Below are 17268 nucleotides of genomic sequence, written 5' to 3' on the forward strand. Positions count from 1 at the left end.
AGAGTGACATCACGTTGAATCTGTGTGTTTGGTGCTGATAAGATTCGTTACCTAATGTACAGCAAGTGTCCTGACATATTCATGTATAAATCAAGCAGCGTAATCCGAGATGAAGAGTACTCTATATATATATCTTTGTGGAGAGATAAGAAAGAGACTGGGGCTTGTAAATGGTTTATTGAACGCTCACTCAACAAGTAGACTCAAAGTGGAGCTGAAATGTGGTTAAACTCAATGCACCAGCTATGTATGTACATTAACAGTCAAACGTTCGGAGACACTTGACTGAAACGTTTCTCATGATCTTACTCTTGGTCCTCCCAGCCAGCTCCATCAAACCCCTTCAAATGATTCAGAATGCAGCCTTGTCTTCAACCAGCCCAAAAGAACCCATGTCACACCCCTCTTCAGCTCCCTCCACTGGCTTCCTGTAGCCACCCGTTTCAAATTCAAGACCTTGATGCTAACGTACAAGACCTTGCGTGGTACAGCACCACCCCCTTCTTACCTGGAACCGCACCTACCTACCTCAACACTCTACTGAAGGCTTACGTTCCCTCACACAATCTGCGATCGATTAACTAGTGGACTAGTTCAACAAACAGACTTCATGTTAAATCCATAATGAACTTTCTTTTACTTTTACACTATCCGTTGTTACCCAGATGAGGATGGGTTCCCTTCTGAGTCTGGTTCCTCTCAAGGTTTCTTGCTCTTAACATCTTACGGAGTTTTTCCTCGCCACCGTCGCCACCGGCTTGCGCAATTTGGATAAATTCACACACTTAAAATCTGTATCCCGTGTTTATATGTTTCTGTAAAGCTGCTTTGAGACAATGACTGTTGTAAAAAGCGCTATACAAATAAAATTGACTTGAATTGAATTGAGTTAACAACCGGCATGCAGTCGTTCCTACTCAGCGTGGCTCCAGGTCCCTTTCCAGAACCTTCACTCTAACTGTCCCTCAGTGATGGAATGAACTTCCAACCTCCATCCGGACCACAGAATCTCTCACTATCTTCAAAAAACAACTAAAGACACACCTCTTACATGAACATCTAACTAACCCCTAAAATGCCAACCCCACATTATCTTTAAAAAATAAAAACAAAAAACAAGTATGATGGCACTTACACCTCTACTCTGCGCACTTTGCTTTTCTAGAACTCAATTATAAATCTTGCATGGTAGAACTACTTGTATTGCTCTCCGCTTGATATATCGCTTAGCTTGTATTTCCACATTTGTAAGTCGCTTTGGATAAAAGCGTCTGCTGAATGAATAAATGTCAATGTAAATGTAAAAAGCTTTTAATCTGAAGGTGTATGATTAAATGTTTGAAATTGGTGTTGTAGACAAAAATATACTTGTGCCAACATTTTCATTTCTTTCATTAGAAAACTAACATTTTATTTACAAAAAAATTATTTTTTAAACAGATGACAGATGCAGCCAATGAGTCCAGCATAGGTGTGAACTCCTTTAATACTATTTAAAAAGCATCGCAGGGAAATTCCTCAAGAAATCAGTTGAGAAAATGCCAAGAATACACGTCTGGGGGTTTGAAGATTCTAAAATATTAAATATATTTGATTTCATCACAACATATTTCCCATAGCACCATTTGTGTTACTCCAGATGACAGTTTTGATGACTTTATTATTAATTTGAAATGTTTGTGTGTGGGGGGGTGGGTGGGTGTGGGGTGGGGGAATTAAAGAATGAGTGTGTCTAAACTTTTGACCAGTAGTATATACTTATGATGCATTAGTTCTACTAACAGGGATAAATGGAACTCCTCCATAGAGGAGCCATTACTATGCCATGGATTTCAGCTCTGCAGTGTGTTTTACGAGTACAAATTCTAATCAAACAGATCGGTACGTTCTCATCACTCAAGCTCATCAGCTTTTAAATAAAATCAGGACCAAAATAAAAAACAACTGAACATGATCATCAGGAAATCCTATAATTCAAATAACAAAAAACATCATCCAAATGACTGAGTCTCATAAGGCTATTCAATCCTACAATCATTTATTAACTACTACTGTATATAAACCTTTAAAAAGTAGTGTAACTCAGCAATCAGTGAGATGTTCGGTGGTGCTTGAAATTTTGTGAAAGTTAGAATTGTCCATACTTCTGCATAAATATGACATAAAACTCACAGCGACACAGATCCAATACTACTGCATCATTTTCCTCAATAAATAAATGAACAAGTATAAATATGTTTTGTCTCATTTGTTTAATTGGGATCTCTTTATCTACTTTTAGGACTTGTGTGGATGTTTTAGATCATATTTATACAGAGATATAGAAAATTCACAAACTTTCAAGCACCACTGTAACTCATTAATGTGGTGCTGTTGATGAGGCATATTTAGGCCTATTCTTTTCCATTTTTCTCCCTCTGTATCCTTGTGTGCTGTGTTTTAGCTACCTGAGTGACATAACATTGCTTCACAATTGGGAAAGTTAGCCAAATATGGATGGATTTTTAAAACTGAAAACGTCTAACCCATGCCTATCCAGCACCCTCTTGTGAGCAGACAGTAAAGTGAGGAATACATTAAGTACTGATTCAGTGATGTAGCCAGGGGGGAAAAAAAGCATTTTCTGTGGGAAGAAATTATCCAACCGTGCCATGGTTTGCAGCAAAATAAACACCGTCTCATGACAAAAAGTTTGACATGAGACTTTGAGTGGTTAGTCTTCTGTGGTGTGCCATGTGTTGTTGTATGTTTGTTTGTTTTTGTGCTTTTTAGAAGATGTGCACATTCACACCTAGGGGAAATCTTTAATAGGAGTCTCATACAAACACAGTGAGAACATACAAAACTCAACACAGACAGAGCTCAGGCTCGAACCATGAACCCTGAAGCTGTGCGGCAGCAACACTACCTCTGCACCACTGTGCCACATGCTTAACTGTATATCATCAAATATACTCCAGCGTACTGTAAACAAAGCAACGCAGCCACTCCAAACTGCAGGGATGCATTGCAACTGCATCCAAACTGCCCATATATAACATTACATATTATAAAATCTCACAAATTCACCCTAGCATTGTTTGCATACTGCTTAGACACGTTAATTATTACAGTAGTACATGGTTTGGGAAGCAGCCAGTCTATCCGTCAGAAGTGCCCTCTCAACACCTTCCGCCCCACACACACCCGTCTGGTTACTCAGTCCATCTGCTCACTGAATTAATCAACAAGGAAATATATTCCTTTCTTTCCTGCAGGGTTTCAATGCTGAAAAACAGCACACAAAAAAGGTTCTTCAAGCAGGTTCCAAGAATGAAGAATCAGGAACAATGAGAGCGGTTGCTTTTGACAATCAAGCTGCTAAAGCTGACTGACACATGCATCTGCTTCTTTTTAGTCCACACACACACACTCACACACACACACACACACAGGACAGAGGAACAGCTTGCGACAGCAAAAAGAATGGCTCTGGAACACATACAGGAGGAACATAGGAATTCAGGCTTTGTATTGGAGATGGACGAGGTATTACAGGACGCATGGGCTACAGTTTGTACTTTGTCTTCTGATAAGCTGATGAGCTCATGGAAAAGATGAGTGAGAAAACCTAATAGCAAAAATGAGGCTATATAATAGATTTATTTTAGTTTAGGCAAATATTTTGCCAGAAATGCAGACCTGTATCAGTGGAATGGAATTATCATTATTGTTGTTGTTGTTATTATCATTATTGTTGTTGTTGTTGTTGTTGTTAATACTAATCATCATCATCATCTTAATTTTGAAATCAGAAAAGTGACACAAACAACCACAGGCACATGACAAACACTCTCAGAAATATAGATAGCTAATTAAACTATACTCTTCCTTCCTTGTCTCTTTATGTGGTACCATAAAGAGAACCTGATTTTACCTGATAAAATAAATAAATAAATAAATAATAATAATAATAATAAGGTACATAATTTGACTTCTACTGTAAAAGCTCATTACTGCTACATCACTATACTAAAAGTAGCCTACAGAAGATGTTTCCTTGATGGTACCATCCCAGTGATGTGGAAAAGTACAGTTTGGTACCTTTATTTCCGAGAGTGTAGATGTATGTGTTGCATACCACGATGTTTGCATTCGGTACCATGTTGACTGTAAGGGAAACGGTGCGGAAAGCTTTGACAAGGCCAGTGTGGAAGCGGAAACGCGCGTGCAGGTGCGCGCTACTCACGGGTGCCGTCGAAGCGCGTGGCGATCGTGTCGAGGAAGGTGTTCTGCGGGGCGAGCAGTCCCCTCATCACCGGCATCCTGCTCCGCGTGGAGCGGCTCCTCGTAGCCCGACTCGAGTCCTGCTGCCGCTGCGGCTCAGCGCCGAAGCCGGACAGGAATCGGGAGGTACCGGGTGCGCATCCCAGCCCCTGCAGGAGCGTCCCGATCCGCGAGCCGCGACCCTCCAGTGTGGCGGCGGCGGCGGGGCAGCGCGCATGCCAACCCCCTCAACGCAAAAGAAGCATGCTCGCTCCTTTAGAGCATCAACTCCCCAGCACAAAAAAATAAATCAGTGGAAATGCTGCTCAGAAAGAACAAAGGAGAGACAAGTTCCCTGGCTCTTATAGCAGCAGGTTAGAGTTCAAAAAGCAGCGCGCGCGCCGGAGGCAGCACTCCCGACAGTCTCAGTGGCGGAAAGTGGCAGCAGTCGGACACTGTTCTTCTCCTCCTCGTGCGTTGCTTGGTTTTCTTCGGTTGCCACTGCCAGCAGATGTCGAGTCACGTGATCAGGCTCGGGGGCGCGGAGGGCGCTTTTTGTGCGCGCGGTGGCAGGACAGGGAGGTGACTATATACCCCTCTTCTTTGTGATGTCTGTCAAAAGCACTGGTTTGTATACTAGGTTTCAAGCCTTCGTGGTTTGTTTTGTTTTTTTGTTTGTTGTTTGTTTTTTGTTTTTGTTTTTTTTTTACTTGTTTTTGTACTAGAAGCATGAAATTCAGCTAGTTATAATGATGCAATGCGCAGGTATCGACTAACACCACAGGTAGACGCACGTTTTGTTTTGTTTTCACGTTAAACACACTATTTAATTTGTATTGAATTTACTGTTCGTTTATGAAATTCATATGTTATACTGTGGACCTCTAGCTATTCATATACCAGGCAATGCATTACACTGCGCTGATTACATCCATATTGGAGATTTGTAGGAAATGAAACTGCTTTTTTGAGGAGGTATGCAATCGTGCATATAAACAATACAAGCACATGGGCTGCAAGTGGCACCTGTGAGATGTGTTTTTCCACTCAAATGCTCCCACGGGTTTTGGTAGAGCAGAATGAAAAGGATTTACACACTGCTACAGTAACGTTGCATTCTGCTGCTCTAGGCAATTTCTACTTGGTGCGTTATTGTATAAAAACCTGTGAAACAGCGACATCTTCCGGTCAGACAGACAAATCTCTTCTCTTACTGTAGCTCCAAGAGGCTGTGGTACAATCATGCTGTTTAGTGCATAGGCGGATTAATCCTATGGGCAATTGGGCAAGTGCCCTGGGGCACCAGGAATTAAGGACTTAATCACCAATACAAAATTCAAATTCTATACATTTATGTAAGCACTATTTCTTTAAGACTTGGAGGGAGCACTTGGGTGGCTATTGCCCAGGAGCAGCAGGAGCACAAGTGTTAATCCGCCAATGGTCTAGTGTAGTGGCCCTTGTTAAAACCCTGATAACAATGATTTAGTCTCAGAACAACCTGTCCCCCGTTGTTGTACTAAGACAAAGGGTGATCGAGCCTTTTCTGTTATTGGTCCCAAACTTTGGAACAGTCCCCCTTTTCATGTGAGGTCTGCTCCATCTTTAGCTATTTTTAAATCTTCTCTTAAAACTTGTTTTTATTCTTTGTGTTGTAATGTTTTTTAATGTGATGAATTTTAATGTTTTATACAGCACTTTGGATCAACTGCTGTTGTCTTATATATGCTTTATATATAAATATGTACCTTTGTACATCCTATACATCCTGTACCTTTCTGCACAGCAATAAATGAGCATTTAGACATTTGCTGAAACTGCTTATCTCCAGTTAAGACAACTTTGAAGCTTGCAGACCAGTATAGGGCTGAGGTAAGGCCTCACGTATCAGGCTGGGGCAAAAGCCAGAAAATCATTAAGGTAGCGGAAATTAATTGGGTGAGAGCCAGAAATTCATTAATGTGTAGAAGTGAATTTGGGACAGAGTAAAAAAAAAAAGAAAAAAAAAGAAAGAAAAACCTTGGACTTATAAAACCTTTCTAAAAGGAAATTAACTATGCATGCTCCACAAATGTAAGATATCATATAGATATGAATAATTAATTGTGGCAAAGAAAATTGGTCTGTTTTTTAATGAGAAAGGTAAAACCCCGCATAAGATGAGCTTGCTATTGCAGAAAGGTATAAAAGGGCATGTGTGTGTTTGCATAATTTAGACTGTATGCAGAGGTCTCACTTTATTTGTTTTAAATAAAGTTTAATTTATTTTGACATCCATAACTCCTGGTCTCTGGATGTTTTATGACTTTGATTGGAGGGATTTGTCCACAACAGTCCCTGCTGAAAAAAACAAACAATAGAAACCCTCATAGGATTTGTAATGGGTTTTAATGGTTATAGGGGGGATTGTATTGGGTTTTGATGGAAGCTGTAATGGTCCCTGTGGGTCTCTATTGGTCATTTGTTTCCTTCTTTTGGTGGCGTGTTATGTGTAGTGTATACCATTAAGGGCCAATTATGGTAATGGTTTTAATGGTTAGCTGATGGTTTGTGATAGTATTTGTTGTGGAAGCCATTAGATATTCTGTGATGGTTTCTATTGGGTTTTGTTTGTTTGCTTGTTTATTTGTGGGGGGTTTTTCAGCAGGGGGTTCCTTGTCGTTTGTCATATAACCATAAGCGAAGGTTGTGTTTGAAAGTTCCCAGGACATTTGGGGAACAGCACCGACTCACTGTTCACCAAAACAGAACATTGCCAGAACGTTATGAAATGGTTCCAAAAATAACCTAAGGGGACCCAAATGCTAACTTTAATGAACCGTTCTCTGTTAGCTGCTGAGGTTTTGACTAAACTGAGTTTACTTAAGCTTATAGCTGTAATGAAATGGTATTATCTGCTGAACCCACGGTCTAGGCGTGGTAACTACAACCACGCCTAGTTAAGCTATAGCGGTTAAGTGGTGACTTATAGTTGCCTTAACGCTAAGTGGGACAGAGAAGCCATGACTAGCCAAACTGATTACATTTTAGGATGGAGATCAGGATCCTTTTCCTCAGATTATATATGCTCTTGTAATGTTTTGCACTGGAATAAAGTTGGTTTGACGTTGGACGTTCGATATTCGCGGATATGCGGAAATTAAGGGACCGTCTCTAAAGTTACATACGACATTGTTAAACACCTTTCTAACTTCAATAGCATTTGAAGGAATGACTCACAGACATATAACCAACTGTAAAGTGTTCATCTAAATGTCAGGTATGACACACACCTTTTAGATTTTTGATATTTATTAAAATGATCTATTAAATCACAATTAAATTAGACATGAATTTCACTGCAGAATGGGCTCATACACAAAATATACCATGATTTAAAGCTCAATAGCATTTGAAGAGAATGACTTACAGTCATATAACCAACTGGAAAGTGTTCATCTAGGTGTCAGGTATGATGCAAACCTCTTAGATTTTTTTAATTTAAAGCTCAATATCATTTGAAGGGACCTGACACCTAGATGAACATTTTACAGTTGGTTTTGTGACTGTACGTCATTTCCTTCAAATGCTATTGAGCTTTAAATAATGGCATATTTTGTGTATGGGCCCATTCTGTAGTGAAATACATGGCAATATTTATATATGATTTAATAGCTTATTTTGATAAATATCAAAAATCTAAGAGCATTATAGCATTATGTGCATTATAGCTGACACCTAGATGAACACTTTCCAGTTTGTTATATGACTACGTAATTCCATTCAAATGCTATTGAAGTTAGAAACGTGTTTAATAATGTCGTCTGTAACTTTAGAGACGGTCCCTTAATTTCCGCATATCCGCGAATATCGAACGTCAAGCCAACTTTATTCCAGTATTTTACGTCGCTGATTATGCATAATTGACACTTTATATGTGGCACGATTAATAAATTGTAAGCACATTTTTTTACGTGTAGCCAAATGTTAATAATATGACAAAAGACTGTTTTGTAAGATCATCTTAACGGTTTTTAAACGGTTTGTTTATATAACACCATAACCTTCTACTTTAAAGGCGGTTGCTGTGGGCGGGATTAATCGCTCTAGTTTAGTTCCGTGTTATCTCTGATTGGTTAAGGGTTGATCTGGTGGAACGGCAGACACGACGTATTGGCCATTCACAGGCTAAGATCAGTACAAGCCCCGCCCACTGGACAAGCCGCCTACAAGGCTCAAGAATAACAACCTTCCCAACGGCTTTGCTGTCTAGCTTCAATTTAGTCCATCTTTCTGATTATTTATAACCGATCACTAAAGTAAAGGTATGTACTGACATTTTGTCATTAGGAAGCGAGTCGATGTATTGTATCGCAGTGTAATAAAAAGCGCTTTTGTTGTAGATCCCGGAAGAGTTGCTGCCGGTCTGTTAATAATGAATGGATGGTGTGAAAGTAGTGCTTAGACACAAATAGATTTAATGATCGACCTCAGAAGTGATTATTTCTAACGGTATCTTTACGACAAATGATATTTGTATAGAATGACAAAAAAAAAAATTTCGGTTAAGAGTCATGTGTAATTTCCATCCCAGTTCAGCAACTGAATGAAATAAATGTGTAGTATTTGACAAGAATTCATACTGTGTCTTTACCCAGCTATTCATCTCAGAAATAGTTATGTCATTAATCGTGGTTAGCTTCTGTCCTTCAAAAGAGAAGAATAATTATTATTTCCTGATTATTACTTCTGAAAGCTTTTGACATGCCGGTTTGGGGCTTTGCGACAGTAATTAGTGCTTTACGGTGCACTGATTACTATTTTTTTTAAAAATAAAAAAAATTTAAACACCTTCAGAGCTCTGGTAATTCCTCCAATTCTGAGGTGTTGAGCAACCTACCCGGCTTCCTGATTTAAAAAAAATGCTGACTTACAGGTCCAGGACCTTCTTCCGGAATGGATTCATTCATTTCAGAGCTGAGTGTGAGTTCAGGTAGTGTGTTGTGTTTGAGCAGATCCTGCGTTATCTTTCAGCTTTCGGAATGCCGCAGAAGATCAAGGCTGGATCTGTTGTGGAGCTGCAGGGAGATGAGATGACCAGAGTGATCTGGGAGCTGATTAAAGAGAAGCTCATCTTTCCTTACCTGGAGTTAGACCTGCACAGGTAAGAGCAAGACAGACAGGGATAGACAGAGAGAGAGAGGGTGGGTGGGTGTACGGTGTACGGTGTGCCAGAGAGAGAAAATAAGCACAGCAGGATAGCTGTTCTGCCATTATCTGTACTATTCAGTAAAATCTCCTGTCGACTCACTGGAGGGTAATGACGATGTTCAGGTTTAACCTGACTCCCCGAGTGATATATCACTGTTTAGGTGAAGCATGACGAAAAAAGTTCACGGGGAAGAAAGCAGCTGCATAAAATGACATGTATGGCTATGGTAAGGTTATGGTTTTTAAAGTGGAGTCCATGAAGTATAGGCACAATTTTTTTATTTTTTTATTTTGTTATGCACCATGTTTATAAATAATATGAGCAGGAATCCAATAACAATGCAAATAAATGGATTCCATGGGTGGAAAGTTCAAGGGGGGGGACCTCTCTGGCGCTAGTAAATAACCAAAATATTATTTTAAAAATGTAAATAATGTACCTGATTTGTTATTGCAAAAAGTTGTATGGTATTATAAGACATTGCCATTGTGTCAAACATTTATATTCACAATAAGTTAGTGTGAATGTGTTTTTTTGTAAATAATGTTAGTACTAATAAAAACTCTGACTTCACTGACGTTATCTGGTTGGTAGCAGGTTGTATGTTCAAATGTATTTTTGTACCAGTTGCCTCTTTTTTTCTTTTCTTTTTTTTTGTTTCTTTAAAAAAAAAAAAGATTTTCATACATGTTAAATAAGAATATCATTATATACATTGTTATATACATATACATGTTATATATCGTTATATAACAAGCTGTATTTTATAAATGTAAGGCAAGTTTATTTATATAGCACATTTCATGCACAATGGTAATTCAAAGTGCTTCACATAAAGATTATGAAGAAAATACAATGTATTAAAAAATCTATAAGAACCAGAAATAAAAATGTGAAAAATGCATTAAAATGAGCAGGAGATTGCGTTTACTGAGTCAGTAAATGCGGGGCTGAATAGATTTTCAGTCTGGTTTTAAATGTGGCTAGAGTTTGAGCACATCTTACTTCTTCTGGAAGCTGGTTCCAGCCACAAGGCGCATAATAGCTAAACGCTGTCTCACCTTGTTTTGAGTGAACCCGTGGTATTTCTAACTGAAACAGCACAGCACTTCTATTTTTCTGCTGCTTTGTTGGTAAATCTACAGTAAGTATTGTGGCATATGTAATGTTTGCTAATCCTTTCCTTCACCTTTAACACCATATATTCAGAGTCTGGTGCATGCTGTATCTTGTACCTGTTTCTGCATCAGTTAAGTAGCTAGTTGCCAGTGCATGAACATGATGGCACTTTGTATTCTAAAAACAGATGTACAAAGTGTTCTGAACTTCACCTGATTGCTAAATAGTGTGACAGTTTGTTCAGGGTAAAATGACTGAATGCTTTGTGCAGGATGGTTAATGCCACATCTGGTTACTGCCACCTAACCTTTGGACTTGAGTGGCGCTGCACGATTACTGTCACACAGCTGTACTATGAACTTGTTTTCGTGCCCTCTTCATGTGGGGATGTATGGCTGAAGTTCAAGAAGAAGCTGATATCATTCTCACCCCCGAAAATGATGGGCTCTGCTGTGTAAAAATGATTTACTCAGATACATTATAGTAATCGGACAGCTTTTTCTATATGACAGGAATTTTGTCTGACCTCTTTTCGCATTCAGAGTGGACGTCTTTAGGTGAGATGTTTAAATTGTGTAAGCCGACACTAAAGCAGGGCCACTTTAATTTTCTTGGGTTCTTCAGGATAACTACAGTTTTTGCGTGGTTATCCAAAAGAAACCTATCATTTACGATTAATTAGTCATAACCATTCCTGATTCCTCTGTAACTTAAAAGGGTCGATGTAGAAATCTAAGAACTCTTCAAGATCCAAAGATCTCTTGATGAACAATAGAAGTGTCCTGTTTTTGATGAGAGTAGTGACTAAAAGGTTTAACTTCAAATCCCAGGACTGCTTGAATGCCACTTTTGAGACATTTGAGCACCAATCTTTTAACTGTACGGATGAAATTCTTTACTCTTTTTAAAAGGAAAATTCTGTAATAATGGTAATAAGTGTAATAATTTTTACTGGACTAAAGAAACCTGATTTAATGTAGATAGTCATCAACTGATTTGATTTATTTAAAAAAAAAAAAAAAAAGTTTTCTAAAAGACATTGTAACCAAATATAACACTGAGTAGTGTTGTTGCTGTTGTGCTTCTCTCTTCGAGGGGTGGGAACACCGAAAGGGAATATAGGCTAAAGGTTACAAATAGTTCTGCACAATAGTCAGATCTCAGAAGCACAGGAAATTAGAAGCTAGATAACACAAAAGGTCTTGACTACAGCTGTGTAGTCAAGTTGTATTTGGCATATCATTGGCATTATACTCATATACTCATATATATATATATATTATATATTATATATATATATATATATATATATATATATATATATATATATATATATATATATATATTATATATATATATATTTTATATATATATATATATATATATATATAATATATATATATATATATATTTTATATATATATATATATATATATATATATATATATATATATATATATATATATATATATATAAATATAATTAAATTACACAGTGGGGGAAATAAGTATTGAATGCGTCAACGTTTTTTCAGTAAATATATTGCAAATGAGGTTGTTCACACAAAATTTTCACCAAACATCAGTATTAACTCAAGAAATCTGGAAATATAAAGAATTCACAACATTAAAGTCCATAAATAAAGTTATGTGTAATAAAGTGGAATGACTCATGAAAAAAAGAATTAAACACGCTAAGAAAAAGCAAAGTAAGGCAAGGAACTAGCTGAAATTCATAAGTGGTTAGAAAGTAATTATATCCCCTATCTGTGCAAATTAATATCAGCTGGGTTAGTAAATTGATGCTCTATAAAAAGGCTTTTCATTACCAAGGTGTCATACAAGAAACATCTCATGATGGGTAAAAGCAAAGAGCTCTCCCAAGACCTTCGTAACCTTATTGTTGCAAAACATATTGATGGAATCTGTATATGTGGTGAGATGTGATTTCTGACATGAAGCTATTAAACCAGGGGTGTCCAATCTCATCTGGAAAGGACCAATGTGGGTTTTCATTCCAACCAAGAAGAAACCACACCTGAGTAGATTGAAAGCTAAGATCAACCGATTAAACAGGTGGAATCAGGTGTGGCTCCTACTTGATTGGAATGAAAACCTGCACCCACACCAGCCGGATAAGATTGGACACCCCTGTACTAAACGTTTTTCTGGTCTTCATGGAAACCTGGGATGTTTTGGTTCAGAAGTGCCATCTAGTGGATGTCACTTGTAATTCTCCAGTTATGCAGAATGTAAACACTATGGAATATGAAACAGCTCACATTAATAAACCAGGCCTAAGAGCCAAACTGAGTATAGCCAGTAAATGGAGGTTTTTGTGCAAAAACTGAAGAAGTTCTATTTTGTGTTCTGTTTTGAAGAAGTTCTGTTTTGTGCAAAAACTTGCCTGGAGAAGTTCTGAAAAAGATTGGCCCTGAAAATAAAAATGCAACTGTGAAGATCGTAATGTGGCAGAATTAGAATAGAGAGGTTTCGAAAACTGTTTAGGGGATCTGAACGAGGTTAGAGGTGTACATGCAGGCTATTAGAGAGTATTTCCATCACATGTTGTTGTATCGTACATCCCAGTATACACTCTTTGACTATTTCTGTTACTTGTAAGTAACATCGGTGAAATCTAACACCATGCATGTGGTGTTGCTATATTTTGATGCCTGTATGTTTCCTTTTGACACAGACATCAGCACTCCATTATTACATTCAGACTGGCACATTCACACCTTCTCTCATTGCAGCTATGACCTGGGCATTGAGAACCGTGATGCCACTAATGACCAGGTGACGGTGGATGCTGCAGAGGCGGTGCGTCGCTACAATGTGGGCATCAAGTGTGCCACCATCACTCCTGATGAGAACCGTGTGGAGGAGTTCAAGCTCAAGCAGATGTGGCGCTCTCCCAACGGAACCATCCGGAACATCCTGGGTGGCACCGTCTTCCGCGAAGCTATCATATGCAAGAACATCCCACGCCTAGTCCCCGGCTGGACCAAACCTATCATCATCGGTAGGCACGCCCACGGAGACCAGGTGAGCCGAGTAACAGTCATAAATCAGCCAACGGTTTATAACTTGATGATAAATAAACATCACTCAGGATTTCTTTTAATAGTGTTATTTCCTGCTTAACTGAAAAATTAGTTATAAATAAATTTGTACAAAATCTCCTACACAGTACAGTAATGTATGATGATACAATGCCTTGCATAAGTATTCACCCCCGTGAACTTCAACATTTTGTAATGTTACATAAGTATTCATCCGCAGCCGTGTTTTGAACTTTGTCATTTTGTAGTGTTATAGTCTGGAACTGAAATTGTCTTAATTGGGATTAAATACCATGAATCTACACACAATACCCCATAATATTGGAGGCTGACCCATTGATTGGTTTTGTCCAGTTGAGTGGGTCCAGTGAGGCGATGAGGGCGGATTTGCTGCGTCTCATGACCTAGTCGTTCGAAGCACTTCGTCACAACAGGAGTCAGTGCCACAGGGTGATTATCATTCAGACATGTCACCATTGACTTCTTTGGCACCGGAATGATGGTGGGTTTTTTAAAGCTTGTGGGGACTATAACTTGGCTCAAGATGTTGAAAAATGTCTTTTAGGACGTCTGCCAGCTGATTAGCACAGTCCTTGAGCATAATCCTTATTAAAAGCCCATTTCAGTTCCAAGTTGTTGCAAAGCAAAATGTGGGAAACTTCAGGGGGGTGAAACGTTCCTTTCAGAATTTTAAACATTGGAGTGCTTTTTTTTTTCCTGTTGTTTTTGTTTTTTCTCAAGACATTCTTGTTTATGATTCATATGCACAAGGTTTAAATGACCGCTGGTGTCATCAGTGTGTGTGAATTTTCTTGTTAATATACACAGCATGAATATTGGAGGAAATTCTGTATATCAGTTTCAGTCTTCAGAATGTTTGCGTCTTAGTCACTGTACGTATGCGATCTCGTAGCAGCTACTCAGTATCTATTCAGTACCCTGATGTAAATATATATTAGAAATTGGACCTTTCTCAAACCCAGTTGAATCATTAAGAGGGATGAGGTGGCCTTCGGGGTAGTTAAATCATGTAGCTTGCTACAAACACATCTGGCATATGTGTAGTTGTCCCGAGTGCCACATTTCTTAACTCGTGTTCCCACAGACTCACAGTCCACTCTCAGGTTTGCATCAGACTGATGCAAGTTACTGAGGTTTCTCTGTTGCACACGGTTTATCAGTGATTCCACTTCTGCAACTATTGTACCTTTACCCTCATTACCGTTGGTTACTCCAGACTAGGAAGTGTTCCAAAGCTGTTTCTCCATAAGCATGATAAGTAGAGGTCATGTGACACGATGGTACGATGGTATGATTACCACTGCTGTTCCTGCCATTAGCTTGGAAATGATATTTGTGATGGAGTGAAATGTATTGAAGTAAACAGAGTACGACTGAAAGGAACAGGAGGATCGCGGTTCCCATAACGATCCACTCATTATATATGCAAAGATGCTGTTTGCCGGCACTCGGCATAATCCCCCGTATTTTTTCATTAACAGAAAAGAGGGTGTTTTTATGTTTGTTGAGCTTTCAGGTTATCTATGGGTGCATGAAAAAAAAATAATAAAATGATTATCATCATTAATTTGCTCCATGATTATTACAGCCCATTTAGGAATAAAACATTTTATTGACATTTTATAAAATGTTTTATTGCTTTTTACCAGAAGCCAAAAATTGAAATTTGGTCCTGTTTTGGGGTTGCCCGTGTTTAGCACTGAATGTATTTGTGATGTCACACTCCACAGTAGTGGTTAATGGCTCGTATGAACGTAGTTGACACTGAGCTTTAAGAATTTTCAGTTTTTCATAAGTATTTCTTTTTTTAAACCTAGCCTACTAGGTCTGAATGATAGCATTGTATCGTGGCAGTTGTATACATTGTTTTGCCCAGTGTTATTGTGGAGAGGTGTGAATTGCTCGCCCAGCAGGGGGCTCATACTCCTCCCCTTTCCCATCACCCTGCTCACAGCAGTTAAACACAGAGTCACATACTCTATACACAGAAACCCAACCGTGTCCTGACTAATCTTATAACGGACTTGCAATGACAAAATAAAATAATTAATTTGTTTGTACTGAAAATGTCTGATAAGTCGAACTTGATTCCGGCCGGCAGAATGGAACGTCACTGTACTGGGAGAAAGAGTTAAACAAACAGGAAAACACTTTTCTTCTGCATTGTACATTATATGCTTATATTGTGCTGTGTGTGTGTGTGTGTGTGTGTGTGTGTGTGTGTGTGTGTGTGTGTGTAAATCTTTGCGTCAATATCAAACCACTTCTTAATCACAGAGTGACTGTAGCTTTTAAAAACTATACACAGTATAATAATGCAAGCAAATAGATCATATGAACAGGGGACAAAATATCAGTGGATTAAAAACCTATTTTGAGCTTTAATTTTGGAAGTAATTGAGAAAATAAATATGATTAGTTATTACTTGATACATGGATGAATATAAAATGGCTAATGAATTTTTAAAGAGTTAATAGCAATTTGTATGATATTTGGAGAAACCAGATTGACTGACTTTGGTAGCTTAACTTTAGAAAATACATAAGCATTGGTTAGATGTCCTCTGCTGCTTAGGGTTGAGTAGTTCTGACGTCATCCACAAGATGTCCTTCTTGTCCTTTGACACAGCACTCTCTGCATCCTTCTCTCATGTGCAAGTTGTTTCTTCTCTCATGCTTCAGTACAAAGCCACAGACTTCGTTGTTCCTGGGCCTGGAAGAGTAGAGATGACGTACACACCCAAGGATGGAGGGAAGCCTCTTAACTTTGTTGTCCATGACTTTGAAGGTACATTGCTTTAAAACAATGGATCAGAAATGAACATATTATTTATCATTATTGCCCTGGATCCACATGCTGTTATGTATTTTGGATCTTGCGTCCACTCCCCCTACAGTATTTAACCCAGGCATAGAATGAGTTATTCTCTCATGACCCCATGAGATCACGCGACCATGCTGATGTCTGCATGTTTACCGTGTCAATATTGCACCATTTATAGTCTTCTGTCCACAGGGCTGGACTGTATTTGTGTTCGTGCCCTACCCATGTATGAACAAATACTACGCTGATGAAATAGTAATTTAGCCAATGAATTGCCTGCAGTGTGTAGATTTAAGGAACAGAGTGATGCTTGTGAAACGTATTTCTGTTTTTGTTTGATTGGGCAATGATTGTGCATATTAATGTTGAACTTTTTACTGTATAAATGAGGGACTTTTTTCACTCCAGTTAGATCCGCATGCACAAAATGCTGCTTAGTGATATCAGGAATAGTTTGTCTCAGTTCATTACACAGTCCTAATTATGTAACAGTTAATACTGTAAAATGGCAGGATGTGTATGACTTTAATATGCAATACAGTGCTGTGACTCTCTTGTTTGACCCACCGCAGGCACCGGTGGCGTGGCTCTGGGCATGTACAACACGGACAAGTCCATCCGCGACTTCGCTCACAGCTCTTTCCAGATGGCGCTGTCCAAAGCCTGGCCTCTGTACCTCAGCACCAAGAACACCATCCTCAAGAAATACGACGGTCGCTTCAAAGATATCTTTCAGGAGATCTATGAGAAGTGAGTCAACACATCCCAAGACTTCCCAAAGATGATTTTGGTTTTGTTTGTTTG

At 38.6% G+C, this 17268-nt stretch overlaps 2 protein-coding genes across 6 annotated transcripts in view; one reads left to right on the forward strand and one right to left on the reverse strand.

The window, feature by feature from the left end:
• The window catches only part of kcnh3 (potassium voltage-gated channel, subfamily H (eag-related), member 3), a 169821-nt gene extending 160462 nt beyond the window's left edge, over window positions 1–9359 (reverse strand). Inside the window, exons 1-2 of one of the 3 annotated variants that reach the window (XM_053680931.1) lie at window positions 9159–9359; window positions 4229–4857 (exon numbers count right to left, since the gene is read on the reverse strand). In XM_053680931.1, the coding sequence (XP_053536906.1) occupies window positions 4229–4304 (76 nt within the window). In that variant the 5' untranslated portion in view covers window positions 4305–4857; window positions 9159–9359. Of the gene's footprint in view, window positions 1–4228; window positions 7441–9158 lie in introns of those variants that run through there. The other 2 variants (XM_053680932.1, XM_017469594.3) reach the window with 2 other exon arrangements.
• idh1 (isocitrate dehydrogenase (NADP(+)) 1) overlaps window positions 8394–17268 on the forward strand; it is a 15065-nt gene continuing 6190 nt past the window's right edge. Inside the window, exons 1-5 of one of the 3 annotated variants that reach the window (XM_017470587.3) lie at window positions 8394–8549; window positions 9259–9388; window positions 13311–13602; window positions 16323–16428; window positions 17037–17214. In XM_017470587.3, coding sequence (XP_017326076.1) covers window positions 9267–9388; window positions 13311–13602; window positions 16323–16428; window positions 17037–17214 — 698 coding nt within the window. In that variant the 5' untranslated portion in view covers window positions 8394–8549; window positions 9259–9266. Of the gene's footprint in view, window positions 8550–9239; window positions 9389–10981; window positions 11113–13310; window positions 13603–16322; window positions 16429–17036; window positions 17215–17268 lie in introns of those variants that run through there. The other 2 variants (XM_053680933.1, XM_053680934.1) reach the window with 2 other exon arrangements.

This window comes from Ictalurus punctatus, chromosome 6 (assembly GCF_001660625.3).
Source record: "Ictalurus punctatus breed USDA103 chromosome 6, Coco_2.0, whole genome shotgun sequence".
Lineage (NCBI taxonomy): Eukaryota > Metazoa > Chordata > Actinopteri > Siluriformes > Ictaluridae > Ictalurus > Ictalurus punctatus.